General features: G+C 46.3%; 1 protein-coding gene across 4 annotated transcripts in view; it reads right to left on the bottom strand.

The window, feature by feature from the left end:
- ube2f (ubiquitin-conjugating enzyme E2F (putative)) overlaps positions 1-20,083 on the bottom strand; it is a 160,195-nt gene that overhangs the window by 73,104 nt on the left and 67,008 nt on the right. For 2 of the 4 annotated variants that reach the window (XM_070876094.1, XM_070876097.1), the window contains exon 4: positions 1,789-1,884. The exons of 1 other annotated variant lie outside the window; for it this stretch is intronic. In XM_070876094.1, coding sequence (XP_070732195.1) covers positions 1,789-1,884 — 96 coding nt within the window. Of the gene's footprint in view, positions 1-1,788; positions 1,885-11,209; positions 11,288-20,083 lie in introns of all 4 variants that reach the window. One more of the 4 variants, XM_070876095.1, reaches the window with a different exon arrangement.

The following is a 20,083-nucleotide window of genomic DNA, read 5'->3' on the forward strand; positions in this document are numbered from 1 at the left end:
GAGGGGGGGTGAGGAGAGGAGGGGGGGAGAGAGGAGGGGGGGAGAGAGGAGGGGGGGAGAGAGGAGGGGGGGGGAGGAGGGGGGGGGAGGAGAAGGGGGGGGGGAGGAGAGGAGGTGGGGAGGAGAGGAGTGGGGGGGGGGGGGGGAGTCTGAACAGGCCCGGCCGCCAAGAGGAAGCGGGGCCGAAGACTTTGGGCAAGATGCCGGGCGGGCAGAGCCTGCCGAGGACGTGGAGGGAGGGGGAACGGCTGAACGGGGCGGGGGAGCGGACCGGACCTGGAGTGGGGGGGAGTGGAAAGAGAGCCAGAACAGGAGCTGAAGATGAAGAGGAGGGAGGCCCGAGTCCAATCTTCGCCGCCCCAGTGAGCCCATTCGGCCAGGGCTTGGGGCGGCGTGCTTCGGGCCCCTCCCACACAGCCTCGGCGGCCTGGAGCTACTGCACATGCGCGCACACTCTGTTTTCAGCACTGGGACCTGGCTCCACCCCACCCCCCAGAGTTTGTGCTGCGCTGCGCCAAGGGCCTGGAACGTTCCAGCAGCGGGGAGAATACCGAGGTAAGTTTTAGGCGCGGTTTTGAGCGCGGAAATCAGGCGTGGTTCGCGGGGCTGCGCCGTTCTCGGCGCTGCCCAAAACTTGAACCCAAAATGTGGAGAAATGTGAAGTTATCCACTTTGGTAGGAAAAATAGAAAAGCCGAATTTTTTTAAAGTGAGAGACTTGGAAATGTTGGTATTGAGACGGGCCTGGACAATGTACCCTTTAAGCTGCACCACTACACAGTGCTCTGAAGGTCCTGCACAGCCGGCTCAACGGCTTTCAAATAGAAAAAACTGCACAAGTGCGGAATTTTGAATGGGCCGCGCAGCCCTTTAAAGGGGCTGCTTGGTTCCCAAAAAATTAGAGGGAACTTTGGACCTGGGTGTCCTTGTACATGAATCACAGAAAGTTAACATTTGGGTTAACAGCAAGTAATTAGGAAAGCACATGGTATGTTAGCCTTTATTACAGAGGGATTAGAGTACAAGAGTAAAGAAGTCTTCTTGCAATTGTTTCGGGCCTTGATGAGACCACACCTGGAGTACTGTGTGCAGTTTTGGTCTCCTTACCCAAGGAAAGATAGACTTGGCTTTGAGGGAATGTAATAAAGGTTCAGTAGACTGATCCCTGGGATGAGGGGATGATCCCATGAGGAGAGATTGAATAGGCCTATATTCCCTCGAGTTTAGAAGAATGAGAGGTGATCTAATTGAAACATTTCAAATTCTTACAGGGCTTGACAGGGTAGAAGGGTAGATGCTGGGAGGATGTTTACCTTGGCTGTGGAGTTTAGAACAAGGAGTCACAGTCTCAGAATAAGGGGATGGCCATTTAGGACTAAGATGAGGAGAAATTACCTCACTCAGAGATTGTGAATCTTTGGAATTCTCTGGCATAGAGGATTGTGGATGCTCAGTTTTTGCATATATTCAAAGAGAGATATCAATAGATTTTTTGGATATTAAGGGAATCAAGGGATATGGGGATAGGATGGCAAAGTGGAATTGAGGTAGAAGATTAGCCATGATCTTACTGAATGGCGGAGTAGGCTCGAAGGGCCGAATGACCTACTCATGCACCTATTTCTTACGTTCTTGCGTTACTGATCCACGAACCAGTGGGAACAATCTGTCACTATTTTAACCTTTCCGAATTTTTCATAATTTTGAAACTCTCGATTAGATTCCCCCTTAACCTTCTCTGTATCAGTGAAAAAGCCCCAATTTTTACCGTTTTTCCCACAACTCTAACCTCTCATTCCTGGTATCACGAGTGAATCTTCGCTGTCCCCTTTCCGTGGTTCTAATATCCATCCTGTATTGGGGTGGCCAGAACCGCACTCAATACCTGTTGGTTAACAATGCCGTGTACAAATTCAACCTCAATGAGTTGCTTTAGCAATCAATACCCATTGTATAAAACCAAGGATCCCATTTGCCTTTAGGCTGATGACTTATTCTGCCTGCAATACATTTTTAATATCAATGGACCGGCACCCCTCAATCTTTGTGTTCTTGCACTATTTAGGGTTTTATAATTTCATTCTACCTCCTTTCACTGTTCTTTTTCCAAATTATACTTTGCATTTTTCTGCATTAAACTGCATCCTGGCAATCTGAAAACATCCATGTACACCTACACTTTGCTCTCGGTCACTTGCCACCTCTCTATGTGGCTACATTCCATTTAATACTGTGCACCTTAATTTATGAAAGAAGTCTCTATGTTCAACCATATTAAACACCTTGTAAAAATCCATATATACATCTACTGCAGTTCCCCCCATCTTAAACAGGGCTGTAACATTCCTCGCCCTCCTGTCCCATCACCCAGTTCCTGTTTCCGTGGGTTTGGGGAAAATTATGGTTTGTGCCTCCTCCCTCATATTCTGGGATGAATACTGTCTGGGTCAGAGTAATTTTCTGCTTTAGTTCCATTAGCTTTTGAAATACATTTGCTTTTGAATATTTCTCTTCAGTGGTGACTGTTCAAACCCTCCTCAGATAATCCGACAGTCTCACTGTTACCTTCCTCTGTAAAAACAGAGGCAAAATATTTATTAAAAAATCTCTAACAAAGTTTAAATACACTATCACATCACAGCATTATGCTAATGTGGATTTTCAAGATCCAAAGCAGCAACAACACCTTTGGTGTTGCTCGTGTTATGGTTAAAGCAACGCATTAATACAAATATGAGAAGCCATTTTAAGATGTGCCAGTGTGACATTATTCAACAAACATCACCACTAGCACCTCAAACCCAGGGCTGCAGTTTAAAAAAAAACTTACGAACGTAAGAACATAAGACTTAGGAGCAGGAGTAGGCCATTCGGCCCCTCGAGCCTGCTCTGCCATTCAATAAGATCATGGCTGATATATAGCACCTTTCATAACCTCCGAACATTCCAAAGTGTTTTACAGTCAATTAAATACTTTTGAAATTTAGTCACTGTTGTAATATAAGAAACGTGGCAACCAATTTACGCACAGCAAGGTCTCACAAACAGCAATGTGATAGTGACCAGATAAATCTGTTTTTAGTGATGTTGGATGAGGGATAAATATTGGCCAGGACACCAGGGCTAACTTGCTGCCCTTTTTCAAAATAATGACGTGGGATCTTTTACGTCTAACTGAGAGGGCAGACGGGGCATCGGTTTAACGTCTCATCTGAAAGACGCCATCTCTTCCGGTGTAGCACTCCCTCAGTATGGTACTGGAGTGTCTGTCTAGATTTTTGCGCTCTAGTCGCTGGAGTTAAATACAAGGTCAAAGCCTTGTCCTTCTTGTGCATGTTTTATGTGCCCGTCTTTTGCACGTTCCATCCATGCAGCTTCCGTGTGCACAATGTACGCGGCTTCAATGCGCGCCCTGTACGCAGTTTCCGCGTGCACCCTGTACAGTTTCCGCGTGCGCCCTGTACGCAGGTTTCACGTAGTTTCCGTGTGCTCCGTGTACGCAGTTTCCGCGTGCTCCATGTACGCAGTTTCCGCAGCAGCTGTATACACAGATTTAAAATCCATACACGTATCCAAGATCTGATCATTTGAGCTGAAATTGTGCTAAAATTGATGTCTGTGCTGCTTTTTTCAAATCGTAGAATTCAAGTTGATTTTTTTTTTAAAAAGAAAAATCAACTGAATTAACCCTCACATTATGACTTGTAGAAGGTTCCCATTTACCAATGTTAAGCTGAATTTCGGTATTCTTTTGCCCTAGTCTCTGCAGATTATTTATTAACCGCCAACTCCCTGCTTTCCTTGCTTGTACCCTTTCTAGTGTCAGTAAGTTAGTTAAGCAAATAGTGCAGTACTCCAAAGTGTGCTGACTGCCATTTTCCTGGCCTTTCACTCCATCGAGTGAGTCACACACCCACACATTCTATTTGTGTCTCTGCACTTCACACATGTGGTCACAGATACTTTGCTGGCTGCATGTTAATCAGTATTCCATCAGTGTGTATCCAAACAAGCTATTTATTCACTTAAAATGCAGTACCTTACATTTGTCACCATCAAATAGGCAATAACCATTCACCTGCCAGGCTGGGGTAGCGGGACTTCTATGGTGGGTATAGTCCACGCTCGAGGTGTGAGGGAGGCCCATGCTTGGACTCTATGGGAATGTGCATACGATGCATGGGAATGTGTATGCTGTCGAATCTCAGAAATTTATGGTGCAGAAGGAGGCCATACGGCCCATCGTGTCTGCGCGGGTTGAAAAAGAGCTATCCAGCCTAATCCCACTTTCCAGCTCTCGGTCAGTAGCCTTGCAGTTTACAGCACTTCAAGTGCATATCCAAGTACTTTTTAAATGTGATGAGGGTTTCTGCCTTTAACACTCTTTCACGCAGTGAGTTCCAGACCCCCACCACCCTCTGTGTGAAAAAGGTTCTTCTCAACTCCCCTCTAATCCTTCTACCAATTACTTCAAAGCTATGCTAAGGGAAGAGCAGAGTGGCGCAGCGGAATCATGCTGGGCCCATAACTCAGAGGTAAATGGATCGAAACCATTCTCTGCTAGCCGCAAGGTAAAATTTTTTTGTGCCGTGGATCGGCGGGAGAGCGGACAGGCCCCGGGGTTGGGCCCCACTCCTCTAGCCTGGTGAGCGCGGCCGGCACCAACGACAAGGCGGTAGTGTGTGAGCGCTGCGGCCCCTGGGTGCTGAGCCCGGGGACCGCCGAAGAGAGCTTTTCCTTCCATCCATGTGGCAGAAAGTGGCACTGGGCACTGAGGGCAGCTCAGTCGAAGGGGTCACTCTACAAGAGCACTGGTTCGTCGATGACGCATTTGAGAATGTTGGCTTCACGAAGAACGTAAACAACATCAAGTACCTGGTCTGTGCTGACTGTGAGATTGGCCCCATTGGCTGGCACTGTCTGGATGATAAGAGCTTTTACGTTGCTTTGGATCAAGTGCAGCATTAATAGTGGGCAGTAAGGAGCCGGCCCTTCACAGGGGAACAGGTGGATCCGCTGAGGGGGTGGGTCTGTCTCTCACTCTTCGCACGCAGCCTGTAACCGGCGACCGCACAGAGTGCCTCACACGATGTCTCACGCAGCAAGCAGCTCGATAGTATCAGTCCGAGTCACTGTGTGGAATGCCAGCAGCAGCTCTTCCACCGTGACATGCTCACCGGTCCGGTGTTCTGGGGTTGTGTGCAGCGCTGTGGTGACCAGCTGATCGCTCGGCCTGTCATGTTTGATTGTTATTAAAAAATCTTCTGAAAGCCAAAAAAAAGGGAAGTGTTATGTATGTAACCCTTGGCAACAGGTATCACACCACCACCAGAGGGCCTATCTGTTGGCGTCCCAAGGGATCCCAGCATCCCTTGGGAGCACTATATATAAGCAGGCCTTCCATGCTGTCCCAACACTCTGGAGTTTAATTAAAGGAGCTAAGGTCACAATTACTCATTGCATACAGTACTCAGTTTCATCCTTTATTGTGAGCGTAACAATTGGTGACGAGGTACCGAACAACTGCGTGAAAACGCAAAGAACGGTTGGTATCCTGGAGAAATTCTCAGAAGGGGACGATTGGGAGACCTTTGTGGAGACACTCGACCAATACTTCGTGGCCAACGAGCTGGAAGGGGACGAGAACGCTGCCAAACGAAGGGCGATCCTCCTTACCATCTGTGGAACAACAACCTTCTAGCTAGAAGACTCTTCTAGCTCCGGCGAAACCAACAACCAAATCCTATGAAGAATTGTGTATGCTGGTGCGGGAGCACCTAAATCCGAAGGAAAGCGTTTTGATGGCGAGGTATCGGTTCTACACGTGTCAAAGGTCGGAGGGCCAGGAAGGTGAGCTACGTCGCCAAACTAAGGCGCCTTTTGCAGGACATTGCAAATTCGATGGATTCCCTGAACAAAAGCCGAGAGACTTTTTTGTGCTTGGCATTGGCCATGAGGTTATCCTTCGCAAACTATTGACTGTTGAAACACCGAATCTGAGCAAAGCCATAACGATAGCCCAAGCATTTATGTCCACCAGCGATAACACCAAACAAATCGCGCAGCATAGAGGTTTTGGCTAATACTGTGCACAAAGTAACGTCGTTTTCAAGCAGGAATGCATATGGCAGAATGTACACGGCAGCCGCTGCACGACCTCAGATGACCCAGCGTCCGTCATCAATCATTAATGCGAGGCAGTTAACATCTTGTTGGCATTGTGGAGATGATCATTGAGCCCATCAATGCCGCTTCAAGCACTATGCGTGCAAAGGCTGCAGAACAATGGGATGCCTCCAGCGAATGTGCAGACAAGCTGCAAACCACCACGTTGCAGAGGAAGATCAATCCACGGTGGATCAGGCTGAACTAGAGACTCTAACCGAGGAGGCAGAAGTGTACGGGGTACACACCTTCACCACAAAATGTCCACCGATCATGTTAAAAGTTGAACTGAATGGAATTCCAGTATCCATGGAACTGGACACGGGTGTGAGTCAGTCTATAATGAGCAAAAAGGCCTTTGATAGGCTGTGAAGTAACAAGACACACAGGCCCAAACTTAGCCCCATTCACACCAAAGAGCTGATCCCTGTAATCCTATGATGGAGCAGTGCACGGACTCCCACTATGGATCGTGCCAGCGGATGGCCCCACACTGTTCGGCAAAAGCTGGCAGAAAAAAATCTGCTGGAACTAGGACGACGACGCCTCACATCCCAGGTTCTGAGCAGATTCCCATCGTTGTTCGAGCCAGGCATTGGAATTTTCTCTAGATGGGGCGAAGGTGCAGATCCACTTTGGTTCCCGGTACACGACCCATCCACCACAAGACACGGGCGGTACCGTGTATGATGCGAGAGAAAGTGGAAATTGAGCTGGACAGGCTGCAGCGAGAAGGCATCATCGCGCCGGTGGAGTTCAACGAGTGGGCCAGTCCGATTGTCCTGGTACTCAAAGGTGACGGCAGTCAGAATTTGTGGGGACTATAAAGTAACGATTAACCGTTTTTCGCTACAGGAGCAGTACCCGCTACCCAAGGCAGATGACCTATTCGCGAACCTGGCTGGAGGAAAGACGATCACCAAGTTGGACCTGACCTCGGCTTACATGATGCAGGAGCTAGAGGTATCTTCGAAAGGCCTCACCTGCATCAACACGCACGTTTGGGATTCGATCGGCCGTGGCAATTTTCCAACGGAACATGGAGAGCCTGCTAAAATCGGTTCCACGAACCGTGGCTTTCCAGGACAACATACTGGTCACAGGTTGGGACACCATCAAACACTTGAAGAATCTGGAAGAGGTTCTAAGTTGGCTAGATCGCATGGGACTCAGGTTAAAACGCTCGAAGTGTGTTTTCCTGGCGCCAGAGATCGAGTTCTTAGGAAGAAGAATCGCATCAGACCCACCGACGCCAAGACGGAGGCCATCAAGAATGCGCCAAGACCACAGAACGTGACGGAGCTGTGGTTGTGCCTGGGACTCCTCAAATATTTTGGTAATTTCCTACCTGGGTTAAGCACCTTGCTAGAACCCCTACATGTGCTACTGCACAAGGGAGATGACTGGACATGGGGGAATTCACAAGAGGCTGCCTTTGAGAAAGCCAGAAATCTGTTATGTTCAAACAAACTGCTTGTTTTGTATAACCCTGTAAACGATTAGTGCTAGCTTGCGATGCGTCGTCATCGGGTGTGTGTTACAACAGGTTAACGAATCGGGAATATTGCAATCGGTCGTCTATGCGTCCAGGAATCTGTCCAAGGCCGAAAGGGCCTACAACAGCATGATTAAAAAAGAAGCTCTGGCGTGCGTTTACAGGGTGAAAAAAATGCACCAGTATCTGTTTGGTCTCAAGTTTGAGCTAGAAACTGAACGTAAGCCGCTCATATCGCTATTCTCAGAGAGCAAAGGGATTAACACCAATGTCTCTGCCGCATCCAAAGATGGGTGGTCACGCTGTCGGCATACAATTATGTAATCCGCCACAGGCCAGGCACAGGAAACTACGCTGCTGCTCTCAGTCGGCTACCATTGCCCACCACCGGGGTGGAAATGGCACAGCCTGCAGACTTGCTCTTGGTGATGGATGCATTCGAAAACGAAAAATCACCCGTTACGGCCCGCCAGATCAGGACCTGGACCAGCCAGGATCCTTTACTGTCTCTGGTAAAAAAAAAACTGTGTCCTCCATGGGAGCTGGTCCAGTGTCCCAGCGGCGATGCAGGAAGCGATTAAGCCGCAAAGACGATATATCCTTACAGGCGGACTGTCTTTTGTGGGGTAATCGCGTGGTCTTGCCCAAGAAAGGCAGAGAAATGTTCATACACGACCTAAACAGCACCCACCCAGGCATAGTAATGATGAAAGCAATAGCCAGATCCCATGTATGGTGGCCCGGCATCGACTCAGATTTAGAGTCATGCGTGCGCCAGTGCAACATTTGCTCTCAACTGAGCAATACACCCAGAGAGGCACCGCTAAGTTTGTGGTCGTGGCCCTCCAAACCGTGGTCTAGGATCCACGTGGACTTTGCGGGCCCGTTTCTAGGCAAAATGTTGTGGATGCTTATTCAAAATGGATTGAATGTGTAATAGCCAAAGAAGGGAGTAGGGTGTTTCACGTCAAATTGGCCAATGGACTAACGTGGAGAAAGCATTTGGACCAAACCAAATTGCGGTTCACCAACAGCTACGAACAACCCGAAGAAGACACCACCAACTTTGACCCTCCAACACACACACAAGTGGCAACCGACATCACGGTTGACCATGAAGCCGAACTCACCATCCCCAGCAGCCCAGTGAAGAACCAACCAACCTACCTACACCAGCATTTGTACCGAGACAATTGACAAGGGAGCAAAAAGCTCCAGATCGTCTCACCTTGTAAATAAGTGTACTATTGACTTCGGGAGGGAGTGATGGTATGTATATAACCCTTGACAATCTGTATCACACCACCACCAGAGGGCCTACCTGTTGGAGTCCCAAGGGATCCCAGCATCCTTTGGGAGCATTGCATATAAGCAGGCCTCCCACGCTGTACCAACACTCTGGAGTTTAATTAAAGGAGCTAAGGTCACACTTACTCATTGCATACAGTACTCAGTTTCATCCTTTAATATGAGCGTAACAGGAAGTAGGTGCTTCCTATCCACTCTATGTAGGCCTCTCATAATTTTATACACCTCAATCAAGTCTCCCTCAGCCGCCTCTGTTTCAAAGAAAACAACCCCGGCCTAACCAATCTTTCCTCATAGCTAAAATTCTCCAATCCTGAAAAGATCCTTGTACATCTCCTCTGTACCCTCTCTAGTGCAATCACAGCTTCCTGCAATGTGGTGACCAGAACTGTTCGCAGTACTCTAGCCTAACTAGTGTTTTATATAGTTGTGGCATAACCTCTCAGCTCTTATATTCTATGCCTCGGTTAATAAAGGAAAGTATCCCATATGCCTTCTTAACCACCTTGGTTACCTGTACTGCTAGCTTCAGGGATCTATGGACATGCACGCCAAGGTCCCTCTGTTCCTCTACATTTCTCAGTATCCTATCATTTATTGTGTATTCCCTTACCTTGTTCGATCTCTCCAAATCCATTACCACATACTTCTCCGGATTGAATTCCATTTGCCACTTTTCTGCCCACCTGACCAGTCCGTTTCTCCCTGCAGTCTATAGCTTTCTTCCTCACTATCAACCACATGGCAACTTTTTGTATCATCTTCAAAATTCTTAATCATGCCCCCTACATTTAAGTCTAACGCATTGATATATACCACAAAAGTAAGGGACCTAGTACCGAGCCCTGTGGAACCCCACTGGAAACAGCCTTCCAGTCACAAAAACACCTGACGACCATTACCCTTTGCTTCCTGCCACTGAGCCAAGTTTGGATCCAACTTGCCACTTTCCCTTGGATTCCATGGGCTTTTACTTTCCTGACCAGTCTGCTGGGCTTGTATTTACTGGAGTTTAGAAGAATGAGAGGGGATCTCATAGAAACATATAAAATTCTGATGGGATTGGACAGGTTAGAGGCAGGAAGAATATTCCCGATGCTGGGGAAGTCCAGAACCAGGGTTCACAGTCTAAGGATAAGGGGTAAGCCATTTAGGACTGAGATGATGAGAAACTTCTTCACTCAGAGAGTTGTTAACCTGTGGAATTCTCTACCTCAGAAAGTTGTTGAGGCCAGTTCGTTAGATGTATTCAAGAGGAAGTTAGATATGGCCCTTACGACTAAAGGGATCAAGGGATATGGAGAGAAAGCAGGAAAGGGGTACGGAGGCTGAATGATCAGCCATTATCTTATTGAATGATGGTGCAGGCTCGAAGGACCGAATGGCTTACTCCTGCACCTAATTTCTATGATTCTATGTTTCTAAAGGCCTTGCTAAAATCCATGTAGACTACATCAAATGTACTACCCTCATCTACCCTCCTCGTTACCTCCTCAAGAAATTCAATCAAGTTAGTCTGAAATGACCTTCCCATATGTGTGGGAATGTATATACAGTTTATGGGAACATGCGCAGGCTGTACAAGAATGTGTGCACGGTGTACATGGGAATGTGTGCACAGTGTATATGCGAATGTGTACCACTGTTATACCCCAGGATAGCACACCAGCTTTTGGTGCAAGAGTCCATGAACAACTCAGGGTTAAATATGACGCTAAGGTTGCAACAGTATGGTTCAGCCTCAGACAGTTACCAGGGAGAGGGATGGAGTCAGTGGCTAGGGAACAGAGTTTGTGTCGGGGACTGAAGACAATGGCTTCAGTCTTCCCAATATTTAGTTGAGGAAATTTCTGCTCATCCAGTACTGGATGTCGGACAAGCAGTGTGACAATTTAGATACTGTGGAGGGGTTGAAAGAGGTAGTGGAGGGGTTGAGAGAGGTAGTGGAGAGGCAGAGCTGGGTATTGTCAGCGTACATGTGGAAACTGACGCTGTTATCAGATGATGCCACTTAGGGGCAGCATATAGATGAGAAATAGGAGGGGGCCAAGGATAGATCCTTGGGGGACACCAGAGGTAATGGTGCAGGAGCAGAATGAGAAGCCATTGCAGGTGACAACAACTTGCATTTATATAGCACCTCTAATTGTCGTAAAACTTCCCAATGTGCTTCACAGGAGCGTTGTCAGAAAACATTTTATCATAAAGGATGTGTTTCATTCAGTGACGGACCCAACTGTACCTCGTACTCGACACCGCTGCTTCATCCCACTCTGTGCTGCCGCTGGAAATTTCTGCTCTTGATACTCAGCGAACCTACCTGGGCAGAGTGGCAAAGCAGAGCATCACAACCCTAGTGCCAGCAACGGTTGGTTGGAAGAAGGCTCTGATTATCCATTACCCCGAGCTCTGATTATCCATTACCCCGAGCTCTGATTATCCATTACCCCGAGCTCTGATTATCCATTACCCCGAGCTCTGATTATCCATTACCCCGAGCTCTGATTATCCATTACGCCGAGCTCTGATTATCCATTACGCCGAGCTCTGATTATCCATTACCCCGAGCTCTGATTATCCATTACCCAGAGCTCTGATTATCCATTACCCCGACCTACAAACGCAGACTTCACATCCGAAAAACACAAGCGCACAGCCTCCTGACCAAAAGCATAAGACTCAAAAGCATACCTGAACGACCGACGCACAAACACACCCCCTCATAATCAATAGGCACAAACACAGCTCCTCAGGCTCCACAAGATCAGCAGTAATTACTGTCAGGTAGTTACAGGAAATCAGCAAAAATAGAAATAGCCAGAGCTGAAGTAAGCATAATGAGGACAGGTATCAGTGTTTAATAAAACGTGTTTGGTGTAATCACAGCAACAATTTCATAGCAGTTATCCTGATATTAAATTTCCTCACAATATACCAGTGAAGGCAGCTCTGCTATCACAACCAGCCCACACCCACATGCAATATTTTATTATCGCTCACTGCAAGAATACTAAGGCAATACTTGCCACATTTCAGTCAATAATTGCTCTGACCCCTGTACTGATGTGTATTAGCTCATGGAGAAGTTTCTCTCCTGCAAACTGGGATATCATGTTCAGCAAGCCTTCAAAAAGCACAAGTGGATCTCTCCTAAAGACCACAATTTTTTTTTTGCAGACTTTATGCAACAAGCCAGAGAAAGTAACCAGCATCAACCAGACATAAACACTCCGCACCTGCCTCAGCTCATCTGCTGCTGAAGCCCTCATCCATGCCTTTGTTACCTCTAGACTTGACTATTCCAACGCACACCTGGCTGGCCTTCCATGTTCTACCTTCTGTAAACTTGAGATCATCCAAAACTCTGCTGCCCGTGTCCTAACTCATACCAAATCTCATTCAACCATCACCCCTGTGCTCGCTGACCTACACTGGCTCCCAATTAAACAACTCCTTGATTTTAAAATTCTCATCCTGGTTTTCAGATCCCTGCATGGCCTTGCCCCTCCCAATCTCTGTAATCTTCTCCAGCCCCACAACCCTCCGAGATATCTGCGTTCTTCCAATTCTGGCCTCTTAGGTATCCCTGATTTTAATCGTTCCACAATTGGTGGCCATGCCTTCAGTTGCCAAGGCCTTAAGCTCTGGAATTCCCTCCCTACACCTCGCCACCTCTATCTCCTCCTTTAAGACTCTCCTTAAAAACTATCTCCACCTGCCCTAATATCTCATGTGGCTGTGTCAAATTTTGTTTGTTAATGCTCCTGTAAAGAGCCTTGGGATGCTTTACTACATTAAAGCCGCGATATGAATGTAATTTATTGTTGTAATTTACAGTGTATTAAACAGGTCATCAGGATGTGAGGCAACTTCAGTAGCAACCTCTGTTGTTAACAAATTCGTTTGTGTGTCTTCTCCACGTGTTCGCCAAACTGGCAATAAAAATCAAGGATCGTTGTGCTTCCCCTTAAGTTGAACAGGCAAAGTATTAAGACAGGTACTTCAGAAACACAGAAGCACTTTATTTGCAGAGATGGTACAATCTTCATCTCCGATCCCTTAAGTCCAAGGGATGTAAACTTCAACGGATATGGCAGACAACTGATTTAGCCATTCACTGCCAGATCTGGTTGGACCACATATAATCATGAAGCACTATTGTTTCCTGCTCATGTTTGCCAAAATGGCTCACTATTCCAGGATCATCCTGGATTGCAAAGATAACATCCAGTTCTTTTCTCCACTGTAAACCATCTTCTTAAACCCCTCTCCCCTGCCTCCCCTATCTTCACCTCCAACCAGAAGTGCAAAGAGCTCATGTTGCTTGTCACTACGATTGAAACCATCCATTCAGCTGTCTCTGCCACTTCCCTCGCCCACCGGGCCAAATTTCCCCTAAGGTTCCCTCCGTCCTCGCCCTGAACTCTAGTTTCTCTTATCTCCCCTCATGCCCTCTCCGAGCTCATCTTGCCCATGAGACCCACCTCCTGCTCCTTCGACTCTATTTCCACTAAACTGCTGTCTACCCAACTTCCCTTTCTGGCCCCCATGTTAACTGATATTGTTAACGGTTCTCTTTTCTTAGGGACTTCTTCAAATCTGCTGTCATCACCCTACTCCTCAAAAACACAACCCAGACCACCGCTCCCCCCTTGCAAACTATCACCGCATCTGCAATCTCCCTTTCCTTTCCAACGTGCTAATGAAAAAGTACTCAGTAAAATAATGGAACTAAAGGTGGACAAATCCCCTGGATCTCATGGTCTGCATTCTAGAGTCTTAAAAGAAGTGGCTGCAGAGATAGTGGATACATTGGTTGCAATCTACCAAAATTCCCTGGATTCTGGAGAGGTCCCAATGGATTGGAAAGTGCTGGAGTCCATTATTAAGAAAGCAGTAGCAGGACATTTGGAAAAGCATGATTCAATCAAGCAGAGTCAGCATGGATTTATGAAAGGGAAATCATGTTGGATTTCCAGAAGGCATTCGATAAGATGCCACGTAAAAAGGTTACTGCACAAGATAAAAATTCACGGGGCTGGGGGTAATATATTAGCATGGATAGAGGATTGGCTAACGAACAGAAAACAGAGAGTCAGGATAAATGGGTAATTTTCCGGTTGGCAAATGGTAACTAGTGGCGTGCCACTAATATATACAATCTATATTAATGACTTGGATGAAGGGAATCGAGTGTAATGTAGCCAAGTTTGCTGATGATACAAAGATGGGTGGGAAAGCAAGTTGTAAGGAGGACACAAAAAATCTGCTGGACGCCCGTTTTTCACGCCGAAAACCGCGCCTGAAAAAAAACGTGCGATTCTGGAGCGCCCTGCAGCTCCATGGCAGCTTGGCGCTGGCCCAGGGGGCGGAGCCTACCACTCGCGCCGATTTTGTAAGTGGGAGGGGGCGGGTACCATTTAAATTAGTTTTTTTCGTGCCGGCAACGCTGCGCGTGTGCGTTGCAGCGTTCGCGCACGCGCAGTGAGAAGGAAACATTGGCATTCGGCCATTTTTGTAGTTCTTTGTAGCTGTTTAATTTTTGAACATTTTTTAATAAAAGCACATTGCCCTTCCATGATCAGCACTGAGGCTTCTTGCAGCAGTGAGAAGGCTGCAGGAAGCCTCAGAAGTTGAGGCAGCCGTTTCCCGACGGCCTTCCCCCCTGCCGTCGGGAATGGCTGCCTCCCCCCCTGCCGTCGGTCGGGCCCTCCCTCCCTACCGTTCGCGGGAACGATGCCATACCGCTGAGCTGACTGAACCTGCCTGACGCACTTTCACACAGGTAGGAAGATGGTTTATTTAATCTTTTCTTTGCTTATAAATGTTTATTCAGGTTGGATTTATTTGTATAATATTTGTATAAGTATAAATAAGGATTTATTGTAGAATTTAATGACTTCCCTTCTCCCCCCCCCCCCCCCCCACCTCGTTCTGGACGCCTAATTTGTAACCTGCGCCTGATTTTTTAATGTGTAGGCAAGGTTTTTTCAGTTCTACAAAAATCTTCACTTGCTCCATTCTAAGTTAGTTTGGAGTACGTTTTCACTGTGGAAACTTTCAAATCAGGCGTCAGTGGCCGGACACGCCCCCTTTTGAAGAAAAAATTCTGTTCCAAAGTGAAACTGTTCGAACTGACTAGAACTGCAGAAAAAAAAATGTGGAGAATTGCGATTTCTAAGATAGTCCGTTCTCCCAGTTGCTCCTAAAAATCAGGAGCAAATCATGTGGAAACTTGGGGCCTTAGAATTATAGAAATTTATAGCACGGAATGAGGCCATTTCGGCCCATCGTGTTGGCGCCGGTCGACAAAGAGGTATTCAGCCGAATCCCACTTTCCAGCTCTTGGTCCATCGCCCTGAATGTTATGGCCCTTCAAGTGTACATCCAAGTACTTTTTAAACATGGTGAGGGTTTCTGCCTCTACCACTCTTTCAGGCAGTGAGTTCCAGACCCCCACCACCCTCGAAACCTCCTACCAATTACTTTAAATCTATGCCCCCTGGTTGTTGACCTCTTTGTTAAGGGAAATAGGTCCTTCCTATCCACTCTATCTAGGCCCTCATAATTTTATACACCTCAATAAGGTCTCCCTCAGCCTCCTCTGTTCCAAAGAAAACAAACCCAGCCTATCCAATCTTTACTCATAGCTAAAATTCTCCAGTCCATGCAACATTCTCATAAATCTCCTTCTTTACCCTCTCTAGTGCAATCACATCTTCCAGTAATATGGTGACCAGAACTGCATGCAGTACTCTAGCTGTGGTCTAACTATTGTTTTATACAGTTCAAGCATAACCTCCCTGCTCTTGTATTCTATGCCTCAGATAATAAAGGAAAGTATTCCGTATGCCTTCTTAGCCACCTTATCTACCTGGCCTGCTACCTTCAGGGATCTGTGGACATGCACTCTACACTTCTCAGTGTCCTACCATTTAGTGTGTATTCCCTTGCCCTCCCCAAATGCATGACTTCATGCTTCCGGATTGAATTCCATTTGCCACGGTTCTGCCCACCTGACCAGTTAATTGATATCTTCCTGCAGTCTACAGCTTTCTTCTTCATTATCAACCACACAAGACAATTTTTGTATCGTCTGTAAACTTCTTAATCATACCAACTACATTCAAGTCTAAATCATTGATATATACCACAAAAAGAAAGGGACCTAGTACTGAGCCCTGGGGAACACACTGGAAACAACCTTCCTGTCATAGAAACACTCGTCAACCTTTGTTTCTTGCCTCTAAGCCCATTTTTGATCCAACTTGCCACTTTCCCTTGGATCCCATGGGCTTTTACTTTAGTGACCAGTCTGCCATGTGGGACCTTATCAAAAGCCTTGCTAAAATCCATATACACTACATCAAATGCACTACCCTCACTGACCCTCCTTGTCACCTCTTCAACAAATTCAATCAAGTTAGTCAGACATGACCTTCCCTTAACAAATCCATGCTGGCTGCCCTTGATTAATCCGTGTCTTTTCTGAATATTTATCCTGTCCCTCAGAATTTTTTCCAATAATTTTCCCACCACCGAGGTTAGGCTGACTGTCCAGTAATTACTTGGTCTATCCCTTTCTCCCTTATTAAACAAGGGTACAATGTTAGCAGTCCTCCAGTGCCACACCTGTAGCCAGAGAGGATTGGAAAATGATGGTCAGAGCCTCTGCTATTTCCTCTTTTGCTTCTCTTAGCAGCCTGGGATACATTTCATCCGGGCCTGGGGATTTATCCACTTTCAAAGCTGCTAAACCCCTTAATACCTCCTCTCTCACTATGTTTATTTCATCTAATATTTCACACACCTCCTCCAATTGCAATGTCCGCATCGTCCCTCTCTTTTGTGAAAACAGACGCAAAGTATTCATTAAGAACCATACCCATGTCTTCTGCCTCCAAACATAAATTACCTTTATGGTCTCCAATAGGCCCTACTCTTTCTGTAGTTATCCTCTTGCTCTTAATGTATTTATAAAACATCTGTGGGTTTTCCTTGATTTTACTTGCCAACATGTTTTCATGCTCTCTCTTTGCTTTCCTAATTTCCTTTGAAATTTGACCCCTGCACTTTCTACACTCACTTTCTATTTTTTTCTTTATCCTATCCTGTATGCCCCTCGACAACCGGAGGGGGGGGGGGGGGGTCGAGATTTGTTAGTCCTATCCTTTATCTTTAAGGGAACATACTTGCTCTGAACCCTCCAGATCTCCTCCTTGAATGCCTCCCTACTGCTCTGCTACTGATTTACCTTCAAGTAGCTGTTTCCAGTTCACTTTGGCTAAATCACATCTCAGCTTAGCAAAGTTTGCTTTTCCCCAATTGCCCACTCTTAGCTGGCCTCCCATCTTCCACCTCCGTAAACTTGAGGTCATCCAAAACTCTGTTGCCCATGTCCTAACTAGCACCATATCCCATTCACCCATCACCCCTGTACTCACTGACATACATTGGCTCAACATTCATAGTAATAGTGAAAGCTCCCTTTTAAAACTCTGGGGTTTTCACCATAGCCCCCTTTAAATGGTGGGGACTCTATTTGTCCCTCGTTCATGGTACTCTGCTCCCTTTACGAGGTGCACTGTCCTGCAACACAACTTTTTCTTTCTGTCCTCCTGTCCCGAAGATGCTGGGTCTTTGTCAGAGCAGAATTTTAAAAGCACTTAGTACAATTTAAGTGTCCATACTGCCACACACTGAAATCAGGAAACTCAGTGTAAACATGAAGGTCCAGGCAGAGCATTTAACTATTGTGACACTTTTAGGAACAGAGGAACAGAAGTTGGCCATTTAGCCCCTCGAGCCAGTTCCGCCGTTCAATGAGATCATGGCTGATTTGCGACCGACCTAACTCCATATACCCGCCTTTGCCCCAAAACACTTAATACCTTTGGTTAAATCTATCAATTTCCAATTTAAAATTAATTGATCTAGTATCAATTGCCGTTTGCAGAAGAAAGTTCCAAACTTCTACCACCCTTTGTGTGTAGAAGTGTTTCCTAATTTCACTCTTGATAAGTCTGGCTCCAATTCTTAGACTGTGCCCCTAGACCTAGACTCCACAACCAGCAGAAATAGTTTCTCCATATCTACCCTAACTGTTCCCCTTAATATCCTGAAAACTTAGATCACTTAACTTGTAACCTTCTAAATTCTAGGGAATATAGAAACATAGAAAATAGGTGCAGGAGTAGGCCATTCGGCCCTTCGAGCCTGCACCGCCATTCAATAAGATCATGGCTGATCATTCCCTCTGTACCCCTTTCCTGATTTCGCTCCATACCCCTTGATCCCCTTAGCCGTAAGGGCCATATCTAACTCCCACTTGAATATATCTAATGAACTGGCATCAACAACACTCTGCAGCAGGGAATTCCATATGTTAACAACTCTCTGAGTGAAGACGTTTCTCCTAAATGGCCTACCCCTTATCCTAAGACTATGTCCCCTGGTTCTGGACTTCCCCAACATCGGGAACATTCTTCCCGCATCTAACCTGTCCAGTCCCGTCAGAATCTTATACGTTTCTATGAGATCCCCTCTCATCCTTCTAAACTCCAGTGAATAAAAGCCCAGTTGATCCAGTCTCTCCTCATATGTCAGTCCAGCCATCCCTGGAATCAGTCTGGTGAACCTTCGCTGCACTCCCTCAACAAGAAGAACGTCCTTCCTCAGATTAGGAGACCAAAACTGTACACAATATTCCAGGTGAGGCCTCACTAAGGCCCTGTACAAATGCAGTAAGACCTCCCTGCTCCTATACTCAAATCCACTAGCTATGAAGGCCAACATACCATTTGCCTTCTTCACCGCCTGCTGTACCTGCATGCCCACTTTCAGTGACTGATGAACCATGACACCCAGGTCTTGTTGCACCTCCCCTTTTCCTAATCTGCCACCACCCAGATAATATTCTGCCTTCGTGTTTTTGCCCCCAAAATGGATAACCTCATATTTACCCACATTATACTGCACCTGTCATGCATTTGTCCACTCACCTAACCTGTCCAAGTCACCCTGCAGCCTCTTAGCGTCCTCCTCACAGCTCACACCGCCACCCAGTTTAGTGTCATCCGCAAACTTGGAGATATTACACTCAATTCCTTCATCTAAATCGTTAATGTATATTGTAAAGAGCTGGAGTCCCAGCACTTAGCTCTGCAGCACTCCACGAGTCACTGCCTGCCATTCTGAAAAGGAACCGTTTATCCCAACTCTCTGCTTCCTATCTGCCAACCAGTTCCCTATCCACGTCAGTACATTACCCCCAATACCATGCGCTTTGATTTTGCACACCAATCTCTTGTGCGGGACCTTGACAAAAGCCTTTTGAATGTCAAAAGCCTTTTAAAAGTCCAAATACACCACATCCACTGGTTCTCCCTTGTCCACTCTGCTAGCTACATCCTCAAAAAATTCCAGAAGATTAGTCAAGCATGATTTCCCTTTCATAAATCCATGCTACTTGGTCCAATCCTGTCACTGCTTTCCAAATGCGCTGCTATTTCATCCTTAATGATTGATTCCAACATTTTCCCCACTACTGATGTCAGGCTAACTGGTCTATAATTATCCGTTTTCTCTCTCCCTCCTTTTTTAAAAAAGTGGTGTTACATTAGCTATCCTCCAGTCCATAGGAACTGATCCAAAGTCGATAGATTGTTGGAAAATCATCAATGCATCCACTATTTCTAGGACCACTTCCTTAAGTACTCTGGGATGCAGACTATCAGGCCCTTGGGATTTATCGGCCTTCAATCCCATCAATTTCCCTAACACAATTTCCTGACTAATAAGGATTTCCTTCAGTTCCTCCTTCTCACTAGACCTACTATCCCCTCGCACAATCGGAAGGTTATTTGTGTCTTCCCTCGTGAAGACAGAACTGAAGTATTTGTTCAATTGGTCTGCCAATTCTTTGTTCCCCATTATAAATTCACCTGAATCTGACTGCAAGGGACCTACGTTTGTCTTCACTAATCTTTTTCTCTTCACATATTTATAGAAGCTTTTGCAGTCAGTTTTTATGTTCCCTGCAAGCTTCCTCTTGTACTCTATTTTCCCCCTCTTAATTAAACCCTTAGTCTTCCTTTGTTGAATTCTACATTTCTCC

Source organism: Pristiophorus japonicus, chromosome 3 (assembly GCF_044704955.1).
Source record: "Pristiophorus japonicus isolate sPriJap1 chromosome 3, sPriJap1.hap1, whole genome shotgun sequence".
In the NCBI taxonomy this organism is placed as follows: Eukaryota; Metazoa; Chordata; class Chondrichthyes; family Pristiophoridae; genus Pristiophorus; species Pristiophorus japonicus.